At 42.0% G+C, this 17,500-nt stretch overlaps 2 protein-coding genes across 2 annotated transcripts in view; both read right to left on the reverse strand.

The window, feature by feature from the left end:
- Window positions 1-9,754, reverse strand: part of LOC146606862 (protein NLRC3-like) — a 16,253-nt gene extending 6,499 nt beyond the window's left edge. The window contains exons 1-3 of the mRNA XM_085349272.1: window positions 8,664-9,754; window positions 7,997-8,170; window positions 3,273-3,446 (exon numbers count right to left, since the gene is read on the reverse strand). Of these exons, the coding sequence (XP_085205398.1) occupies window positions 3,273-3,446; window positions 7,997-8,170; window positions 8,664-9,754 (1,439 nt within the window). The remainder of the gene's footprint in view (window positions 1-3,272; window positions 3,447-7,996; window positions 8,171-8,663) is intronic.
- A 1,050-nt stretch (window positions 9,755-10,804) lies between these two features.
- Window positions 10,805-14,946, reverse strand: LOC146606863 (uncharacterized). Its single transcript, XM_085349302.1, has 7 exons — window positions 14,726-14,946; window positions 14,523-14,648; window positions 14,394-14,438; window positions 13,990-14,106; window positions 12,365-12,505; window positions 11,979-12,109; window positions 10,805-10,890 (listed from the first exon to the last, which is right to left on the reverse strand). The coding sequence occupies exons 2-7, from the start codon at window positions 14,609-14,611 to the stop codon at window positions 10,805-10,807; spliced, it is 609 nt and encodes a 202-aa protein (XP_085205428.1). The 5' UTR covers window positions 14,612-14,648; window positions 14,726-14,946.
- Window positions 14,947-17,500: the final 2,554 nt, after the last annotated feature.

Here is a 17,500-nt window from a genome sequence, read left to right on the forward strand (position 1 = left end):
GGAAAAGGGGGCACAAAGACATACTTTTCTTTCTTATTCTCATTTAAAATGTCGAGCTTTTAATAAATAATTATCTGACACCCAAAGTTTTAATTTGATGTAAAATGAATAGAAGTCAATTACTGTATATAGTGACTATTAAGTCTAATATATATACCCTAGTAAGCTATAGTACTTTTTCCTTTGGGAAGGTACCATCTGTGCAGTCTGCAATTTTGTTGAAGAAAGATGTTGAATCTATTTAATATTTCTTGAAAAATAATTGATTTCTGTGCATTTTTTTTCACACTGCATCAAATTAAGGTTGATTACGTCGATTAAGCATCATGAGGTGGAGCGTGAGGGGTGGTTCCCTATTTTTTATTTATTTATTTTTGTTGTTGCTGGGAGTTGGAACCCTATTAGTTAGGTTGCTTAATATTTACGCTAAGTACTCTTTAAAATACCAGAATAGGGAGGATGGTGTAGGTTTAAGTTTATTAGATTGATCAGTATTGCTGAACTATGAAATATTTTTTTTGTATACAGGTATAACAGAATAGCTTTAGTGTAGTTGTTGTTTTAAACTTGAGTGTGAACTTGCAGACTTGCAAAATGCAGCAAGATATTTTAAAAAACAGTTATATTGATTAAAAAACACTATATCGGATTCATATCGGTATCGGCAGATATCCAAATTTATGATATTGGTATCGGTATCGGACATAAAAAAGTGGTATCGTGCCATCTCTAGTCTCTAGCAGCAAGGATGTTCAAGCGGACCATGTGCCTTTTTGGTAGCACATACTTGTGCCAAAAGCTCTTCTCCACTTTGAACTTCAATAAGTCCAAGTACAGGTCCAGACTTACGGATGATCATCTTCAAGACGTACTGAGGGTCGCAACTGCTTCCTCCCTCAGGCCAAATCTGGCTCGGCTATGGGAGAGGAAACGCTGCCAGGTCTCTAGCAGCAAGGAGTAGGCAAGAGAAGCCATGTTCAGAAGAACAGTTCATTTTCTACAGTGTTCCATTCATGTTCAGAAGAAGGTTATAGAACTGTTAATACAGACATTTCAATCTAAACAATGCAGATATAGAAGACTGAAAGAAACACACAAGTTCACTGACTAAAAACATCTTATTATTATTTTATTTATGTATTACAGATTGATTTATTTTCTTATTAATTCTTAATTTGTTTATTTATTTTTCATATTTTCTGTTAAAAAATAAAAATAAAGAGATTTGAGAAGATTGGAATTTTTCAACCATGCCTTTCTTGTGGAAAACCTAATGCGGCCCAGCCTCACCCAGACTCTGCCTGCAGCGGCCCCCAGCTAAATTGAGTTTGAGACCCCTGTCCTACACCATAAATCAGTAAGAGAGGGTACGACCTCTCTCATGGCCCCAAGTGGTGTGTGCATGCCAGAGCATTCTGGAAGGCACACAAAGTCTTTACAGACTACTCAGGATCAAACCTCTATCATCATGCAATCGATTATACAACTCTAAGCATATATGAGTAAATATTTCTAAGCATAAATGACAATCAACAATATAAACCTTACAGCTGGTTTTAATAACAGAATTCATTTGTTTCTCAAATGAGAAAGAGCTATCGAGAAACACTCCTAAATCTTTAGTTCTGAACTTTTCCAGTGGGCCAAGGTCAACATTATTAGATAATGCTAATTCTTTTCCCTTACATTATAACAATGTGAGGAGTTAATGCTAAGTATACTGCCATTAGCGGCTAATTCTAATTAGGGGTGAATAATTATTAGTAGCTAATGCTAATATCGTTTTCTCTTCCCTTTTAACAATGTGAACAGCTAGTGCTAGGTAGGCTGATGCTAGCAGCTAATGCTAATTTGACGTGAATTAGCATTATATTAGTGAGGAGTTAATGCTAAGTAGGCTGCCATTAGCTGCTAATGCTAATTTTAGATGAAAAAGCATTAGCAGCTAATGCTCATATTGTTTTCCTTTGCTTTGTAAGAATGACAGCAGCTAGTGATACGAAGTCTACCATTATTAACTATTGTTAATTTGATGTAAATTAGCATTATCCGATAATGGTAACCCTTTTCCCCTGCATTATAACGATGTCAGGAGTTAATGCTAACTAGGCTGCCATTAGGGGCTAACTCTAATTAGGTGAATAATTATTAGCAGCTAATGCTATTATTGTTTTCCCTTTTAACAATGTGAGCAGCTAATGCTAATTTGATGTGAATTAGCATTATATTAGTGAGCAGTTAATGCTAAGTAGGCTGCCATTATTAACTAATGCTACTTTGACGTGAATTAGCATTATGCGCTACTGCTAATACTGTTTTCTCTTACTTATTAAAAATGATAGTAGCTAATACTAATACTCTTTCCCGTTGGGTAACAACGATGTGAGGAGTTAATGCTAAGTAGGCTGCTTTTAGAGGCTTATTCTAATTAGGGCTGAATAACTATTAGTAGCTAATGCTAATATTGTTTTCTCTTTCCTTATAACAATATGAGCAGCTAATGCTAATTTGATATGAATTAGCATTATATTAGTGAGGAGTTAATGCTAAGTAGGCTACCATTAGCAGCTAAAGCTAATTTGAGGTGAATAAGCATTAGTAGCTTATGCTAATACCCTTTTCTCTTGTTTTATAATGATGTGAGACGTTAATGCTAAATAGGCTTCCATGAGTGACTCCTTTCCCTTGCATTATAAAGATGTGAAGAGTTTATGCTAAGTAAGCTGCCATTAGCAGCTAATGCTAATACTGTTTTCCCTTTCTTTATACAACTTGAGCAGTTATTGCTAAGTAGGCCACTTTTCTCTGCTAAAGATTTCTGTGACCATGATAGAAACTCTGATAAGCTAATGCTGCTAAGCTAATGCTGTTTATGGGCCCTGTTAGAATCAATATTTCATTCTCATTCTGTTGTTTGAGAACAATAACAGAAAAATGTGCACTTCAGAACAAATTTATTGTGAATTCAGCTGTGAATGTACAGTTTGTCATTATTTAAGCTTCCATTTCCAAATGTTAGCTGACACTTTATTAGGTACACTGGCATCTATATCAGGTACACCTGTGACCTAAATGTTCCTGCAAACAGACTCCTTGGAGACCCCTACATAAATATCCATGAACTATCCAGCTAGACTAGTGTGTCTGTCCCTGAAAATATTCCTGCATGTGTGATTGTTCATGTGTCATCTGCAGGAAACAAACAGGAAGTGAGTGAAAGACACGGGAAATGTTTCCAGCTCTTCCTCCTCTATCAGATTTTCTCTCCATACCTGAGAGTGTCCAGTCTCCAGCCTGGATCCTTCAGTCCAGCCGACAGAAGCTTCATTCCTGAGGGACCTGGATGATTGTAGCTCAGGTCCAGCTCTCTCAGATGGGAGGGGTTGGAGCTCAGAGCGGAGGCCAGAGAAGTACAGCCTTCCTCTGTGATCAGACAGCCTGACAGACTGCAGACACACAAAACAACAATCCATCTGTCAACAGTTGTTTTCTCTTTGTCACAATAACATCTATCCATTTACATCCATTCAATGTAACTTTATTTATAAGTGACAATACCCAACAGACAACAACAGTCATCTGAAGCTGTTTAACAGTGTAAGGTAACCGCCTCCACTGTGAGCAGCACTTGGTGATGGTGGGAAGAATAACTCCCTTTGACACAAAGATCCTCCCAGTGAAAACAGGCTCCAGGAGGAGCATCTACCATGACTGGTTGCAGGGTGAGGGGAAAGAGAAGAGATGAGCTCAGAGAGACAAGAACAAAACAGAGAGACAAAAGTTAAGGACATGCAGTAGTGACATATAAAAGCATCAGGAGTGAAAAGAGGGGAGAAGAAAGCAGAGCATCATGGGAAGTCCACCAACAGCCTGAGCCTATAGCAGCATAACTAAGGGATGGTTCAGGGTCACCTGATCCAGCTCGAACTATAAGCTTTATTAAAAAGGAAAGTTTGAAGCTGATCTTCAAAGTAGAGAGGGCGTCTGTCTCCTGACCTCAAACTGGGAGCTGCTGCCACACGCAGTCCAACATAGCCAGGCTTTCTTTGCTGCTTTGACAAAACCTCAAATCCCAGTCAGAGATGATGAGCATCATCACAGTGATGATCATTTCTCTGTAACCCAGGCTTTCTGCTTCAGGATCTGTGCACGCTCACAGAACAAGGAGACCTTTAAACATCATTTCACTAAATGGATGGACTGAGCTCAGCCTACAGATGAACTGGTGCCAGAGATCATAAAGAACATCAAACAGTCAAATTCAACACTTTAATGGAAATATGAGATTAATGCTGCAGACAATCATGAACCTGCTGAATTCATGAACATCAAGAATGCAGCGAGTGGTAAAATAAAGATTTGACCTCAGTGTGCTCAGTGTTCCTGTCTATTCCTAACATATTCCTAACATGATAGCTGCACTTTAGAGCTCTAAAACTGGAACTGACACATGTTTAAACTCTACATGTTACTCAGTACATTCAGTTCTGACACTCGCCCACAGTCCAACAAAGGAAACATGGAGATCACATCAGTTTGTCACCAAAGTCTAATTATTAGGGCAACTTAACCTGTTATAATCTCGTTAACTCATTAACTGATTAACGTCAGCAATTATTTTAATCACAGTTTTTTAAAATCATGATTATTGTGAAAGTGCTCACTGGCTCTGAATATAACAGCCATGGGTCACAGGAGGGATGTTGATCAGTGCTGGCTTGAAATGGGCGTCATTATGCGTCTCAGCCAATGGGAGCATTGAGGGTGGGCCTAATACTACTGCAGCGCTCACATGACCCAGGACAGAGAGAAAGGGGCGGGGACAGAAACATGGAGACAGGTACAGATCTTTGACATGTTCATTTTAAACTGTTCCAGGAGGCAGTGTTGATACAACTAAAGTTATCTGTTGTTGAAGAAGTCGGTCTGAGGAACGTTCTTAGGATCAACAAATGACGGCATGTATGAGCCTCAAGACGCAGCATCACAAGAAGAACACATGAGCTGTAGAAAAAGGAGAGACTACGAAAGCCACGGCGTTACAACATGAACATGCTTGATCAGAGTGTGATTGTGAACAGGAGGAAGACTCAGCTGAGAACAGTGTGGTGGATACAGAGCAGAGCCCACCATCAGTACAGAGGCCTGTCCATCAGAGTGCTGCTCCAACATGCAGCACATGTACTTGGCCACAGCTGCAACATCTGTACCTGTGAAAGCTTCTTCTCTGTTGCTGCTCATATTGTGCAGAAGAAGAGAGTTTCTTTATCATCAGAAAATGTCAATGAGCTTGTGAGTCTTAGCAGCTGGCTCGGTGCAGAGGAGGAAGAACATGTCAAGTCAGAGGAAGATAAATGCAGTTCATGTTGTCAACTCAACCTGGACTGTTGAAAGAGTTTTTCTTTGTCTGGTTTCTGACTGAGATTCTCCAAAGGAAATCCAGCACAAACACACACTTCACACACTCAAAGTCCTGCACAGTAAATGAGCTGATGAGCGTTTGTGCTGCTGCCTGATACCAGAACAATAGTTCTGCTGCTTCCTGTTCTGGAAACACACATTTATAAATGTTCACTTGCTGTTGATCAAAGGTATGTTGGTGGCTCTGGACGCTGAGGGAACTTTGTAAAAAACTAGATCAAATGTTAACGTCCTGGCAGAGGCAAAGAACTTTGATTTGATATTTGATTAGATTCATGTTTCAGCTCAGACTGACAGAAATATTTGAACTGCTGCTGTGTTAAAGGGAACACTGCTGTTAGAAAGCACCCGATCTGTTTCTGCACACTGAATGTTGCACTTCTCATACTGCAGTACTATTAAAATAAGTACACAATACATTACTTTTGAACTCATGATTGCATGTTGCTGTAACAAAGCCATTAATGTGATTCAAAGTGTTCATGGTTTCCCAGCACAACAAATGATTGCACAAGTGTGACTGATCCACTTTGTAATGTGTGTGTAGCCCACACTGTGTGTCACTGTGTCACAGGTGAGTCTGTGTGTCCAGGTTCTATGAGGACAACAGGATATAGTGACTGAGTCCAGCAGCTTAAAGTCTGACTCCATCCTCCATTTAAATAACTCACAGCAACAACTGAATAGCTTTGCCTTTGTGTAGCTGACACTTCATTTTAATGTCCTTCTATTCTGGTTCATCTGGTCTCAGTTTCTATAAGCACACAGGTTTCATCAGGACTCTATGACCTCAGTAATCTTTGCTGGGCCTTAATGCTCTGAACAAAGCTGCACATCACAAGACTAAATAGAAATGAATCAGTCTTTCATTCTCACTGCTGTTTGACTTCAGCTCTCAATGTCCCACCATAACCCATGGAAAGAATTACTGTCCATCCAGGCTGCTGAACATGAAGCTGAAGAAGGTGGAGTATTGTGAGGGCTGATGGAGATGATGATGAGGAATCCAGGAGCAGTGGGTGGATGGCAGCATCAGCATGAAGGATCAGTGTGAGAACACATCATCATCCACAAAGGAAACCAGTCTGAGTGTCTGACGCTCTTGGTAGAAAGACGCAGTCCCAGCAGTTAGCTTGTCTGCTAGTTAGCTGAGAGCTAGCTCACTTGTACATTGAATACCAAACTGTGTAAACCAGGGGTGTCAAACATATGGCCCGTGGGCCAAATCCAGCCCTTGAGATAATTTCATATGTCAAATATTGATGAATTTTCAGGCTTGCTGATAATCAATGTGAGCACGGCTGAGATTTTATTCTGATGAGCAAACCATGTGGCCAAACACTTTCAGAGACAGACTGGGATCATACCATTATGTTGAAAGAGGACGGAAATGTCCCATAGACAGCAAGGGTAGTGGTAGAGACCAGTACACAGAGAAATGGGAGCTGTACTGAAATGCAAGCGTGTCAGGAAAGAGTGAAAAGGCAAAATGAGCAGCATCTGGCTGCATTTCAGTGATATTGGAGACCACAAAGCTGAGTGCAACATTTATACAGGAGATATACAGGAGACGCTGAGAGTAGAACTGATAAAATTAGGAGCTGGCTAAAGTGAGACCCATTTTTATTTCCACCCATTTTCCATTGTGGAGGACAAAAGGTTTCAAACTGGTCCAGGTCTTAAACCTCACGTGTTCTTCCTAATAGCAGTAAATGGATAGAAATAAGGCTTTTATGAAAACACTGAATACAACTTGCTGCCTTTAAAAAGACTAAATGTACAGTTCAGTATTGAATACTACATAAAATAAAATATATATAAAGTGTGTCTGAATGGCAGAGATGCAGAAATATGTGCATGTAGCACAGAGCCACGGCTCAGTGTCTGAATGAGTCTCACAGACCTGAATGTGCTGTTGAAGCCATTTATAATTATAACGTAATTCTTTACTCGTTTGATCTGCTCCTTACCACAAGCCACCAGACGTAGAAGGTTTTGGACTTTTAACTATATTTTCTGAAGTTTTACAACTTTTCTTACTGTTAAAAACCTCGTTATGGCCATTCATGCTGTACAAAGTAATTAGACATGTGTGGTATCTACAGAAACGTCAGGATCTCAGCTAAAAGTTCACAAAACCATCTCAACAACCACCAAACAGCTGAAACAGCAGGTGAACAGATCACACAAAAAAGATGTAAACACAAATCCCCCTGATCATCTGTTTTTTAAACATGAAGCGTCGTTTTGGACGTTCATTTACTGCTGGTTCAGTGAATTTTGGTTGGACAGTGATGAAACCTGCAGCCTCAGAATCTGTGAGAAGTCTGCTTTCAGCACGCAACAGCATTGTTGTGTGCTGTGGATTCACCTCTGCAAACTCATCACTGTTTCACCATCATGTTTCTACTTAGTCAACAACAAAGGAAGCAGTTCCCAGGAACTACTTCCTGTCTTGTTAACATAAGAGTACGTTGCCCTTCAAAGCACCTCCACTTCTCCTCTTATTAGAGGACTGCCTTATTATTAATCTGCTAATTCTGTCAGTTGACGAAAGAAAAATGCTTGATCTCACCTGAGAGTTTCCAGTGTACAGTGTGGACTCTTCAGTCCTTCAGACAGAAGCTTCACGCCTGAATCCTTCAGGTTGATGTTACTCAGGTCCAGCTGTCTCAGATTAGAGGTCTGAGAGCTGAGACCTGAGGCCAGAGCTTCACAGCTTCTCTCTGACAGGTCACAGTGACTCAGTCTGAAAAATAACAGATAAACAATTACAAAAATAAAACACTTATGTTGAAGCGTAATGAGATACTATTATATTTAGCAATATTTCATCTTGTTTTGTCAGGAAACTGAGCACTGATGCAGAGCAACATGTGGAGAGAATCAGAGGAGAAGAAGTGAAGAGAGAACAGCAGTAAAACAACACTGAATTGTTCAGTGTGCTTTTGATATCAACAGAATGTGTCAAACTTCTTTATTTTGTATTTGTTTTAGTAGAATTGATGATTATCACTTAGATAACAACCACAGGCCAGGTCTAAATTGCACTTTGGTGACAGTTACACCCAGAAATATTTCAGAAACGTGGACAATTTGTGCTCCATTGTATTCAGTATTGAACAAACTGAGTACCGATGACCACTTAATATTTTTGATATTTTATTTGAGTTGTTCCACCTGATCTGTGTTAACTAGAATAAACATTTAAAAGCTAAAGCTATGATCACATATGTACTTACAGAGCTTTGTTGGAGGCTTTGACCACTGGCAGCAGCCTCAGAAGAGCCTCCTCTGAAGCAGAGTATTTCTTCAGGTCAAACACATCCAGATCTTCTTCTGATGACAGTAAGATGAAGACCAGAGCTGACCACTGAGCAGGAGACAGTTCATCTGTGGAGAGACTTCCTGATCTCAGGGACTGTTGGATCTCCTCCACTAGAGAACGATCATTCAGTTCATTCAGACAGTGGAACAGATTGATGCTTTTCTCTGCAGACAGATTCTTACTGAGCTTCTTCTTGATGTACTGAACTGTTTTCTGATTGGTCAGTGAGCTACTTCCTGTCTGTGTCAGCAGACCTCGTAGGAGAGTCTGATTGGTCTGCAGGGAAAGACCCAGGAGGAAGCGGAGGAACAAGTCCAGGTGTCCATTTGGACTCTGTAAGGCCTTGTTCACAGCACTCTGGTAGAAGTGTTTCTTTGCAGATTCTCCTGTTTCAGACTTCTTGGATGTTGTTTGTTGTTGTTCCAGCAGATTGAGTCCAGAGTTGATGAAGGTCAGATGGACATGAAGAGCAGCCAGAAACTCCTGAACACTCAGATGGATGAAGCAGAACACCTTGTCCTGGTACAGTCCTCTCTCCTCTTTAAAGATCTGTGTGAACACTCCTGAGTACACTGAGGCTGCTCTGATATCGATGCCACACTCTGTCAGGTCTGATTCATAGAAGATCAGGTTTCCTTTCTGCAGCTGATCAAAAGCCAGTTTTCCCAGAGACTCCATCATCTTCCTGCTCTCTGGACTCCAGTGTGGATCTGTCTCAGCTCCTCCATCATACTTGACCTTCTTCACTTTGGCCTGAACCACCAGGAAGTGGATGTACATCTCAGTCAGGGTCTTGGGCAGCTGTCCTCCCTCTCTGGTTTCCAGCACATCCTCCAGAACTGTAGCAGTGATCCAGCAGAAGACTGGGATGTGACACATGATGTGGAGGCTTCGTGATGTCTTGATGTGGGAGATGATCCTGCTGGCCTGCTCCTCATCTCTGAATCTCTTCCTGAAGTACTCCTCCTTCTGTGGGTCAGTGAACCCTCTGACCTCTGTCACCATGCCAACACAGTCAGGAGGGATCTGATTGGCTGCTGCAGGTCGTGTGGTTATCCAGAGGCGAGCAGAGGGAAGCAGTTTCCCCCGATGAGGTTTATCAGCAGCACATCCACTGAGGTGGACTTTCTAGGGTCAGTTAGGATTGTAGTTTTGTGGAAGTCCAGAGGAAGGCGACACTCATCCAGACCATCAAAGATGAACACAACCTGGAAGTCTTCAAAGCTGCAGATTCCTGCTTCTTTGGTTTCAGTAAAGAAGTGATGAACAAGTCCCACCAAGCTGAACTTTTCCTCTTTCAGCACATTCAGCTCTCTGAAAGTGAATGGAAATATGAACTGGATGTCCTGGTTGGCTTTGTCTTCAGCCCAGTCCAGGCTGTATTTCTGTGTTAAGACTGTTTTCCCAATGCCAGCCACTCCCTTTGTCAGCACTGTTCTGATTGGTTCATCTCTTCCAGGTGAGGCTTTAAAGATGTCTTCTTGTCTGATGGTTGTTTCTGGTCTGTCTGGTTTCCTGGATGCTGTTTCAATCTGTCTGACCTCATGTTCATCATTGACCTCTGCAGTCCCTCCCTCTGTGATGTAGAGCTCTGTGTAGATCTGATTCAGGAGGGTTGGGTTTCCTGCTTTAGCGATGCCCTCAAACACACACTGGAACTTCTTCTTCAGGGTGGATTTAAGTTTACGATGACAAACTGGAGCTTGAAGCTCTGAATGAGAAGAAAAATAAACACTCAATTCCAAAAGGAACTAATCTTTAAAACATGTTGCTCCATCTTCCATGTCTGGAAAATGTTCATTTATCCAGCAGCTTAAATCTTTAGATAAATCCTCTTACGTCTCTGCAGACGGTCAGCCAGCTCCTCCTGCTTCATTCTCCTCAGGAAGTCCACTGTGATCTTCACAAATGCCTTTCTGCTGCTGCTCCTCTGACTCTCTAAGCATTCTGGGTAATCTGGACTCAGAACCTTCTGGATCTTCTTCAGCTCGTTCTTCACAAAAGTGATGATGTTGTCCTCCAGCAGCTGGAACAGAATATTTATGAATGAGCCAATCAGACTGAAATCATGGAGCCAAACATCAGATCCATGTTGGACACACTGACGATCCACTGGTCTACAAAGAGCAGCATGGAGATGACTGTGAACAGAACAGATGTAACAGTAGTTGTTGTACATGTACAGACCATAAATATGGAGTCCAGCTGTGTTTGATGCTGCTGGGCAGACTGACCACTGGGAACCTCTGAGCTCTGCTGGTCCACTCTGTGGAGGAACCATGAAGGATTAGATCAACACAGGATAAAGATCCAGGAGTTTCTGCTCAAATAACTTCATCTGAATCAAGTCTGTCAAGTTTTAAACTCTCAGATTGTGAACATATCAGTAATTTTCAGTCTGTTTTCATGGACGTCCTTTCAGTGGTGATGTCAGGGATGATTTTGAAGAAGCTCATCAAACTGAACCATCAGCAGATCACTGCTCCAAAACCAGAACATGATCCGAGTCTCCCTCCACCACCAGAACACCAGCTTTACTAACGTGGTAGATCAGTGTAGTACAGATCAATAACTGATGAGTCATTTGATCAAAATCACTGAGTGCTTCACGTCTGACCCTCTGATGCTTCTGTAGACATTTTGCATATTTAATGAATGTCTGACAGTTTTACATTCATTCTATGAACACAGTGGAAATGTTGTGTTATAGTCTCCATGTTGTTTCCAGCATCATAAATTCTTAAGTTCAGAAAATTAGATTCTTTCTTCACAGCTGAAAAACAACAACATTTATTCTCTATTGAAATCTGCATCGTCCACTCCAAAGGTCACAATCTGAAGGTAACATCTGGTTTTGTTCCCTGTGGTTAACTCTGAGCATCAGTATGGTGGGATTTATCCACTACATCCACACCACTGTGGTTCAGTGTTGTCCTGATGGAGTAACAGCAGCCAGTATGATCCAGGCTTTAGCTGCTGGGTCTCTGTGTGACCTCTCAGACTGTTTAACAGATCAGACACAAAGAGAATCAGAGCAGCTCTGTTCTTTAAAGACAAACATGAACCCACTCAGGTCACACTTTCCCCACAGATATGAGCATCACTGTCCTCAAACAGCAAATGACCAAGTCGAACATTTGGATCTTTTCTCTTTCATTGTTTTCTTTTTAATGAATCTTTGTAACAATCTGAGGATGTTTCAGGTCATATTTATCCAGGAAACACAAACATGTAAAGGAGTCATCACAGCTCTCTGACCTCGTTGCTCCAGGTTCACCACTGAAGTTTGGATTGCTATCTTTGGACCGGTCACTCCTCACAGACGGACAGCTGGACCCTGCAGACTGTGACCTCTGACCTCTGCAGACACAAACATGATTGAAGCAGCTGTGATCACACAGACTGCAGATAATGCAGCTGTTTCCTGTCAGTAACATCCTCTTAGATTAGAGTTCAGCTTTTTACAGGAAAACTGGACAAAACTGATTTTTGTTACAAACTCATTTTCATTTCCTCTCAGCTCACAAACACAGTCAGACAATCAACCAGAGTCAACACTGATTATAATGTCAGTGCAGAATTATTTCTGTTACTCAGTGAGTTCACCTCTCTGACCTCGTTGCTCCAGGTTCACCACTGAAGTGTGGATTTTCACCTTTGGACCGGTCACTCCTCACAGACGGACAGCTGGACCCTGCAGACTCTGCTCTGTCCTCCTCTTCCTCCATCATCATCTTCTTGTGGACTTCAGCCAGTCTGAGAGGTAAACCACAAACACTCAGTGAGTTCACATTAACAGGAGTAACTGAGTTACAGTCGCTGACCTCTGACCTGTCATGTGACCTAGAAACCAGGTCATATGATCCATATCAGAGATCACAGAAACCTGATCTCACCTGCTGGCTCTGACATTTAAGACCTTCCAACAACAAAACACAAAAAGGAAGAAACTGACAGAACATTAGCAACAGCAATGAGTCTGCTACAGTCAGCTCTCTGTAAACTGCGACCTCAGTTTGAATTAAAGCTCTTTTATGGTCACTCATACCATTTAGGATCACATGAAGTTCACACATGATATCTGTGACTGTCCTAGTTTAACATGTAACGTTCATGTTGATGCAGATCTCAGCTCCGAATCAGCTCTGCTGAATTATGTAAAGTTTCTCTGACATCAGGGATCAGACGCTTCCATGAACACACCTCCATGTTTCTGTTTCTCTGACACACTGAATTCAAACAGTCTGAGGAAACAAGGATGAACTTAGAGCTCCTTCAGGCTCTGACTCACTGACATTTGCGACGAGTGGAATAATACCATACAGCTGTTACAACTGCACACATTTTTAAATCTTGGTTTATAACAGCACACGCAGCCATCACACTTTTGAGGCAGATTTTCTCCATAAAAATCACACAAAATGCTCTGAAAAGTTCATTTTATATCTTTTTAACCAAGCTTGATTTTTTCAATCTGACCCATTAGATCACTGATTGGTCAAATCGGTCAGAGCTGCTCCGGCTCTGACCGATTAGAAGAAGAGATGTATTAGATGTATTAGAAGAAGAGATGTATTGTTGATTTGTCTGTTATTCTCAGTGTGTGATGAATTATAATGTTGCTGTTTGTTAGCCAGTGCTATCTATCTGTGTGTATGTGTGTACGCACACATACAGACACACATAAACTGGAAAAATTAGAATATCTTGCAAAAGTTCATTTATTTCACTAATTCAACTTAAAATAAGAAACTAATATATGATATCAACTCAGTACATATAAAGCAAGATATTTCAAGCCTTTATTTTTTACAATTTTATTTTTTATAATTTTTTATAGTTTTGATGATTATGGCTTACAGCTTATGAAGTTGATTAGTTCCAGCTGTTGTTAAACTGAATTTCTCTGAGGAACCAACTCGAGGGATTAATAAAGTTCTCTCTCTGTTTCCCCTCTTTAGCCTCGTTACAAACACGACAGCTAACAAGTGGATTTTACTGTTTTAGCTCAGCCAGCAAACAAAGCAGCACCACTTACTGTTGAAGAGACAGAGAGTGGAAGCTTTTAAATAAACTCATTGCTGCAGCAAAGAGCAGCACAACAGTGAGACAGATTTTTAGCTTCAGTGTTTTTATTCTCCACTAAGTCATCGCTTCTGTCACTAATTAGCTAACAAAAAACTAATCTATGTCTATTAGCAACCAACCAACTCAAAGAGTTCATGTTGCTAACAGCTCACCTCTCTGCAGCAGACACAGGCTGGACTTTAAAATTAAAGGGCTCATCTTTAGACGCGTCACTCTGTAAGGACACACAGCTGGGTCCAGGTTCAGGTCCAGCAGGTCTCCCATGGATCCTGTCAGAGAAGAAAAATGTGTTTTGAGAATGAGCAGAAGGAAACTCCAAAGTAGTGTTTCACAGTGTAAGAACAGAGCGCCACCCAGGGGTCATTTACACTGTGCAGGACTATTGATGGTCCCACTGTGAGCAGCAGGAGTTTAAATGTTGGACATGTTTGATAGAAATAAGGAATAAAGGTTCAGTGACTTCCTTTGAGATGCAGTTTAGAGACCAGGAAACATCAAACAGTTCATTTAAATCAGATAAACTGACATCAAAGAGCTCATGTTGCTAACAGCTCACCTCTCTGCAGCAGACACAGAGCTGGGTGGAGGTCCAGGTGGGTTCCTGTGAATAATGATGGAACAGTGATGTGAGTGCTGAGCTGTGACATGGAGAAGAGTCATGGACAGTTAGAGATGGTCATCTCACCTCTGAGCTTTGGTCTGGCTCTCATGTTCCCCACACAGAGTGCTTTTAGAGGGAGGGACTCCCTCCTCTCTGTCCTCACACTGATCCATGCTGCTCAATTCACATCAGCTCACACACACTTTCTACCTGCAGAGGAAACACAAATCATTCATGTGCACATCAGCTGAGAGCTGCAGAGGTCGTGTCCAATGTGTTGGACTAACATCTGAGACGCAGCTTTCATCAGTTCACTACAAAAAGTGTCACAGAGCCGAGTTCAGCCTCCTGCAGCATCTGGACTCCCCAGGAACCTACGCCAGGATCCTGTTTGTGGACTTCAGCTCTGCCTTCAACACCATTCTTCCAGACCATCTCCAAGGCAAGCTTACCCAGATGAGTCTGCCTACAGGAGGGAGGTTGAACGTCTGGTGTCCTGGTGCAGCCACAACAACCTGGTGCTGAATGCCCAGAAGACAGTGGAGATTATTGTGGACTTCAGGAAGCACACAGCCCCACTCCCCCCCATCATCCTGACTGACACCCCCATCACCTCTGTGGACTCATTCCGTTTCCTGGGTACCACCATCACCCAGGACCTGAAGTGGGAGCCCACCATCACCTCCGTCATCAAGAAAGCCCAGCAGAGGATGTACTTCCTGAGGCAGCTGAAGAAATTCAACCTGCCAACACGGACGATGATGCAGTTCTACACTGCAATCATCGAGTCCATCCTCACCTCCTCCATCACCGTGTGGTACGCTGGAGCCACTATCAGGGACAAACAGAGACTGCAGCGTGTTGTGCGCTCTGCTGAGAAGGTGATTGGCTGCAGACTCCCATCTCTGCAGGACCTGTACACCTCCAGGACACTGCGGCGTGCAGCTCGGATCTCAGCTGACCCTTCTCACCCTGGACACAGTCTGTTTGACCTGCTCCCCTCAGGCAGGAGGCTCCGGTCCATTCGCACCAGAACCTCTCGCCATAAGAACAGTTTCTTCCCCTCTGCTGTTGGACACATGAACAATAACCGTACGACTGTTCCCACCACTAACACATGACCCTACGCTGTGTTCACTGCATCATTCCATGTTTGGCACTGATCACCACCTGCACTCATGTATATATCATGTATATATCTGTCTACTTGGCACTTTTAATTCTTATTCTTATGTTTCTTTAAGCGTTGTCTGACAGAATGTTTTGCACTAAGCACCGCAGCAATTTCCTAATGTTGTAAACCTGCTCAACATTTGGCAATAAAACCCTTTCTGATTCCAAATCCTCCATTACTGTAGTTCTACAAAGCAGCAGGTCCAACATGGCTGAAGACAGCAGCTTTATGTCAGTAACAATGTCCAGGACCGAGCTGACTGCTTAAGTTGGCCCACACTGTGTGATCTTTGGACCATTTTGAGACCATTTTTCACTCATGTGACTGTTTTGGGGATCGGCCCGAGTTTGCCCTTCATCGTGTGTTGTGCATCGTGTAATACACATGGGGTAATGAGAAGCAATTAACACCTCAGGCTCCTGATCAGCAATCACAAGAAAATCAAATCTATTTGCATCAGGGCTGTATAGTGTGAGGCCCTGCATCGTGACCTACAAACTTCTAACCCCTGAGATTCAGTTATTTGAGCAGTTTGAGCACAAGCCGAATAAGGCGAGTGAAAAAATCACAGTGTATACCCAGCGAGACAGTTCATACTCTGACAGCTAGCAGCATTTAGTTCTCCAGCAGTTCACTCCTCTCACCTCTGTTTACCTCTGACAACAAGAACATTTAGCCAACAGTTTATTCGCTTTGGTGAAATTATGAACAGGCATCAGTGCGGTCACCTATACTGTCCTTTCAAGATTCTTGATTTGTCACGTGCACAGTTATACAAGCACAACACGCAGTGAAATGTATCCTGACGCGCTCCTCGACTGTGTACAAAGAGACAGAACATTATATACATGAAGTGAATATATACAGGAGGACATTATGTGCAGTTAGCAGCATTTAGCTTTAGTGCTGAAGCAGCAGGACCAGTTCATCTGCAACAAACAGGCGTTCATTGGCTCCTAAAACAATGGTGGCTTTGCACCAAAGTCTTTTGGACTGTCCCTGATATCAGTGCTGTTATTCAACTTATTTACTGTTTCACAGGAAAAGGTATTTAACATGTTAAAGAGCTAAAGCACGACGTCACAGATGATACTGAAGCAAACAATCAGTCCAGACTGAGTTCTTCATCGTTGGTACCGTTGCTTTGTTTTTAGGCAGCAGCAGTGAAAGCTGAAGAAAACAAAGTGTAAATGTTGATGAAGGTTCAACTTTGCCAGCACGTCTCCTCTGCCTGCAAACGATGGAGAGAGATGTTGGTGAAGTTTAGACCTTTGACCCACAGGAAGCTTTTTAAAGACACAACGATCAGGTTAGTGAAGGTGAGCATGACAAACTGAGCTGATCAGTCATTGTTCAGGTTTTTGTAAAACATGTAATCAGACTGATTTGTGTTTGTGTTGGATTGAAAGCAGCATTTGTGAGTCCTCAGAGGTTACACACAAACCAATGCACACATTATAAATATTAGTTTACACTGATGGATCATGTTGAACCTATTGGTAGCATTTTGGAGGCATATTTCTCTCCATACATTTCACTGGTTACAGTTTGTTGTCCTATTAAACAAGCTGCAGATCTGAGCATTTAAAGAGTGTCGGAGTGAAAAACATCCCTGAGTGGAAACAGAATCCAACAGGAATGAGCAGCAGAGCGCTGACTGATGATGACTGCAGTAATGATGTGTTTGATTAAGTTTGAGCTGATGTTCAAAATAAATTGATAAATAATCTGTACACAGTTTGATTGGTTTGTTTTTCTAACCAGGACAGCAGAGAGACGAGGAGGAGGAGGAGAGACCAGAGGAGATGAAGAGTGCAGCAGATTGATGAGACAGTGAAGAAGAGGAAAGCGTCTGACAGAGCAGAGCCAGCTTAAAGGAGCCATTATG

Source organism: Diplotaxodon limnothrissa, unplaced genomic scaffold, assembly GCF_057381915.1.
Source record: "Diplotaxodon limnothrissa isolate DT_005_m unplaced genomic scaffold, D_limnothrissa_male_GT1.1 unmapped_scaffold_4, whole genome shotgun sequence".
Classification (NCBI taxonomy): domain Eukaryota; kingdom Metazoa; phylum Chordata; class Actinopteri; order Cichliformes; family Cichlidae; genus Diplotaxodon; species Diplotaxodon limnothrissa.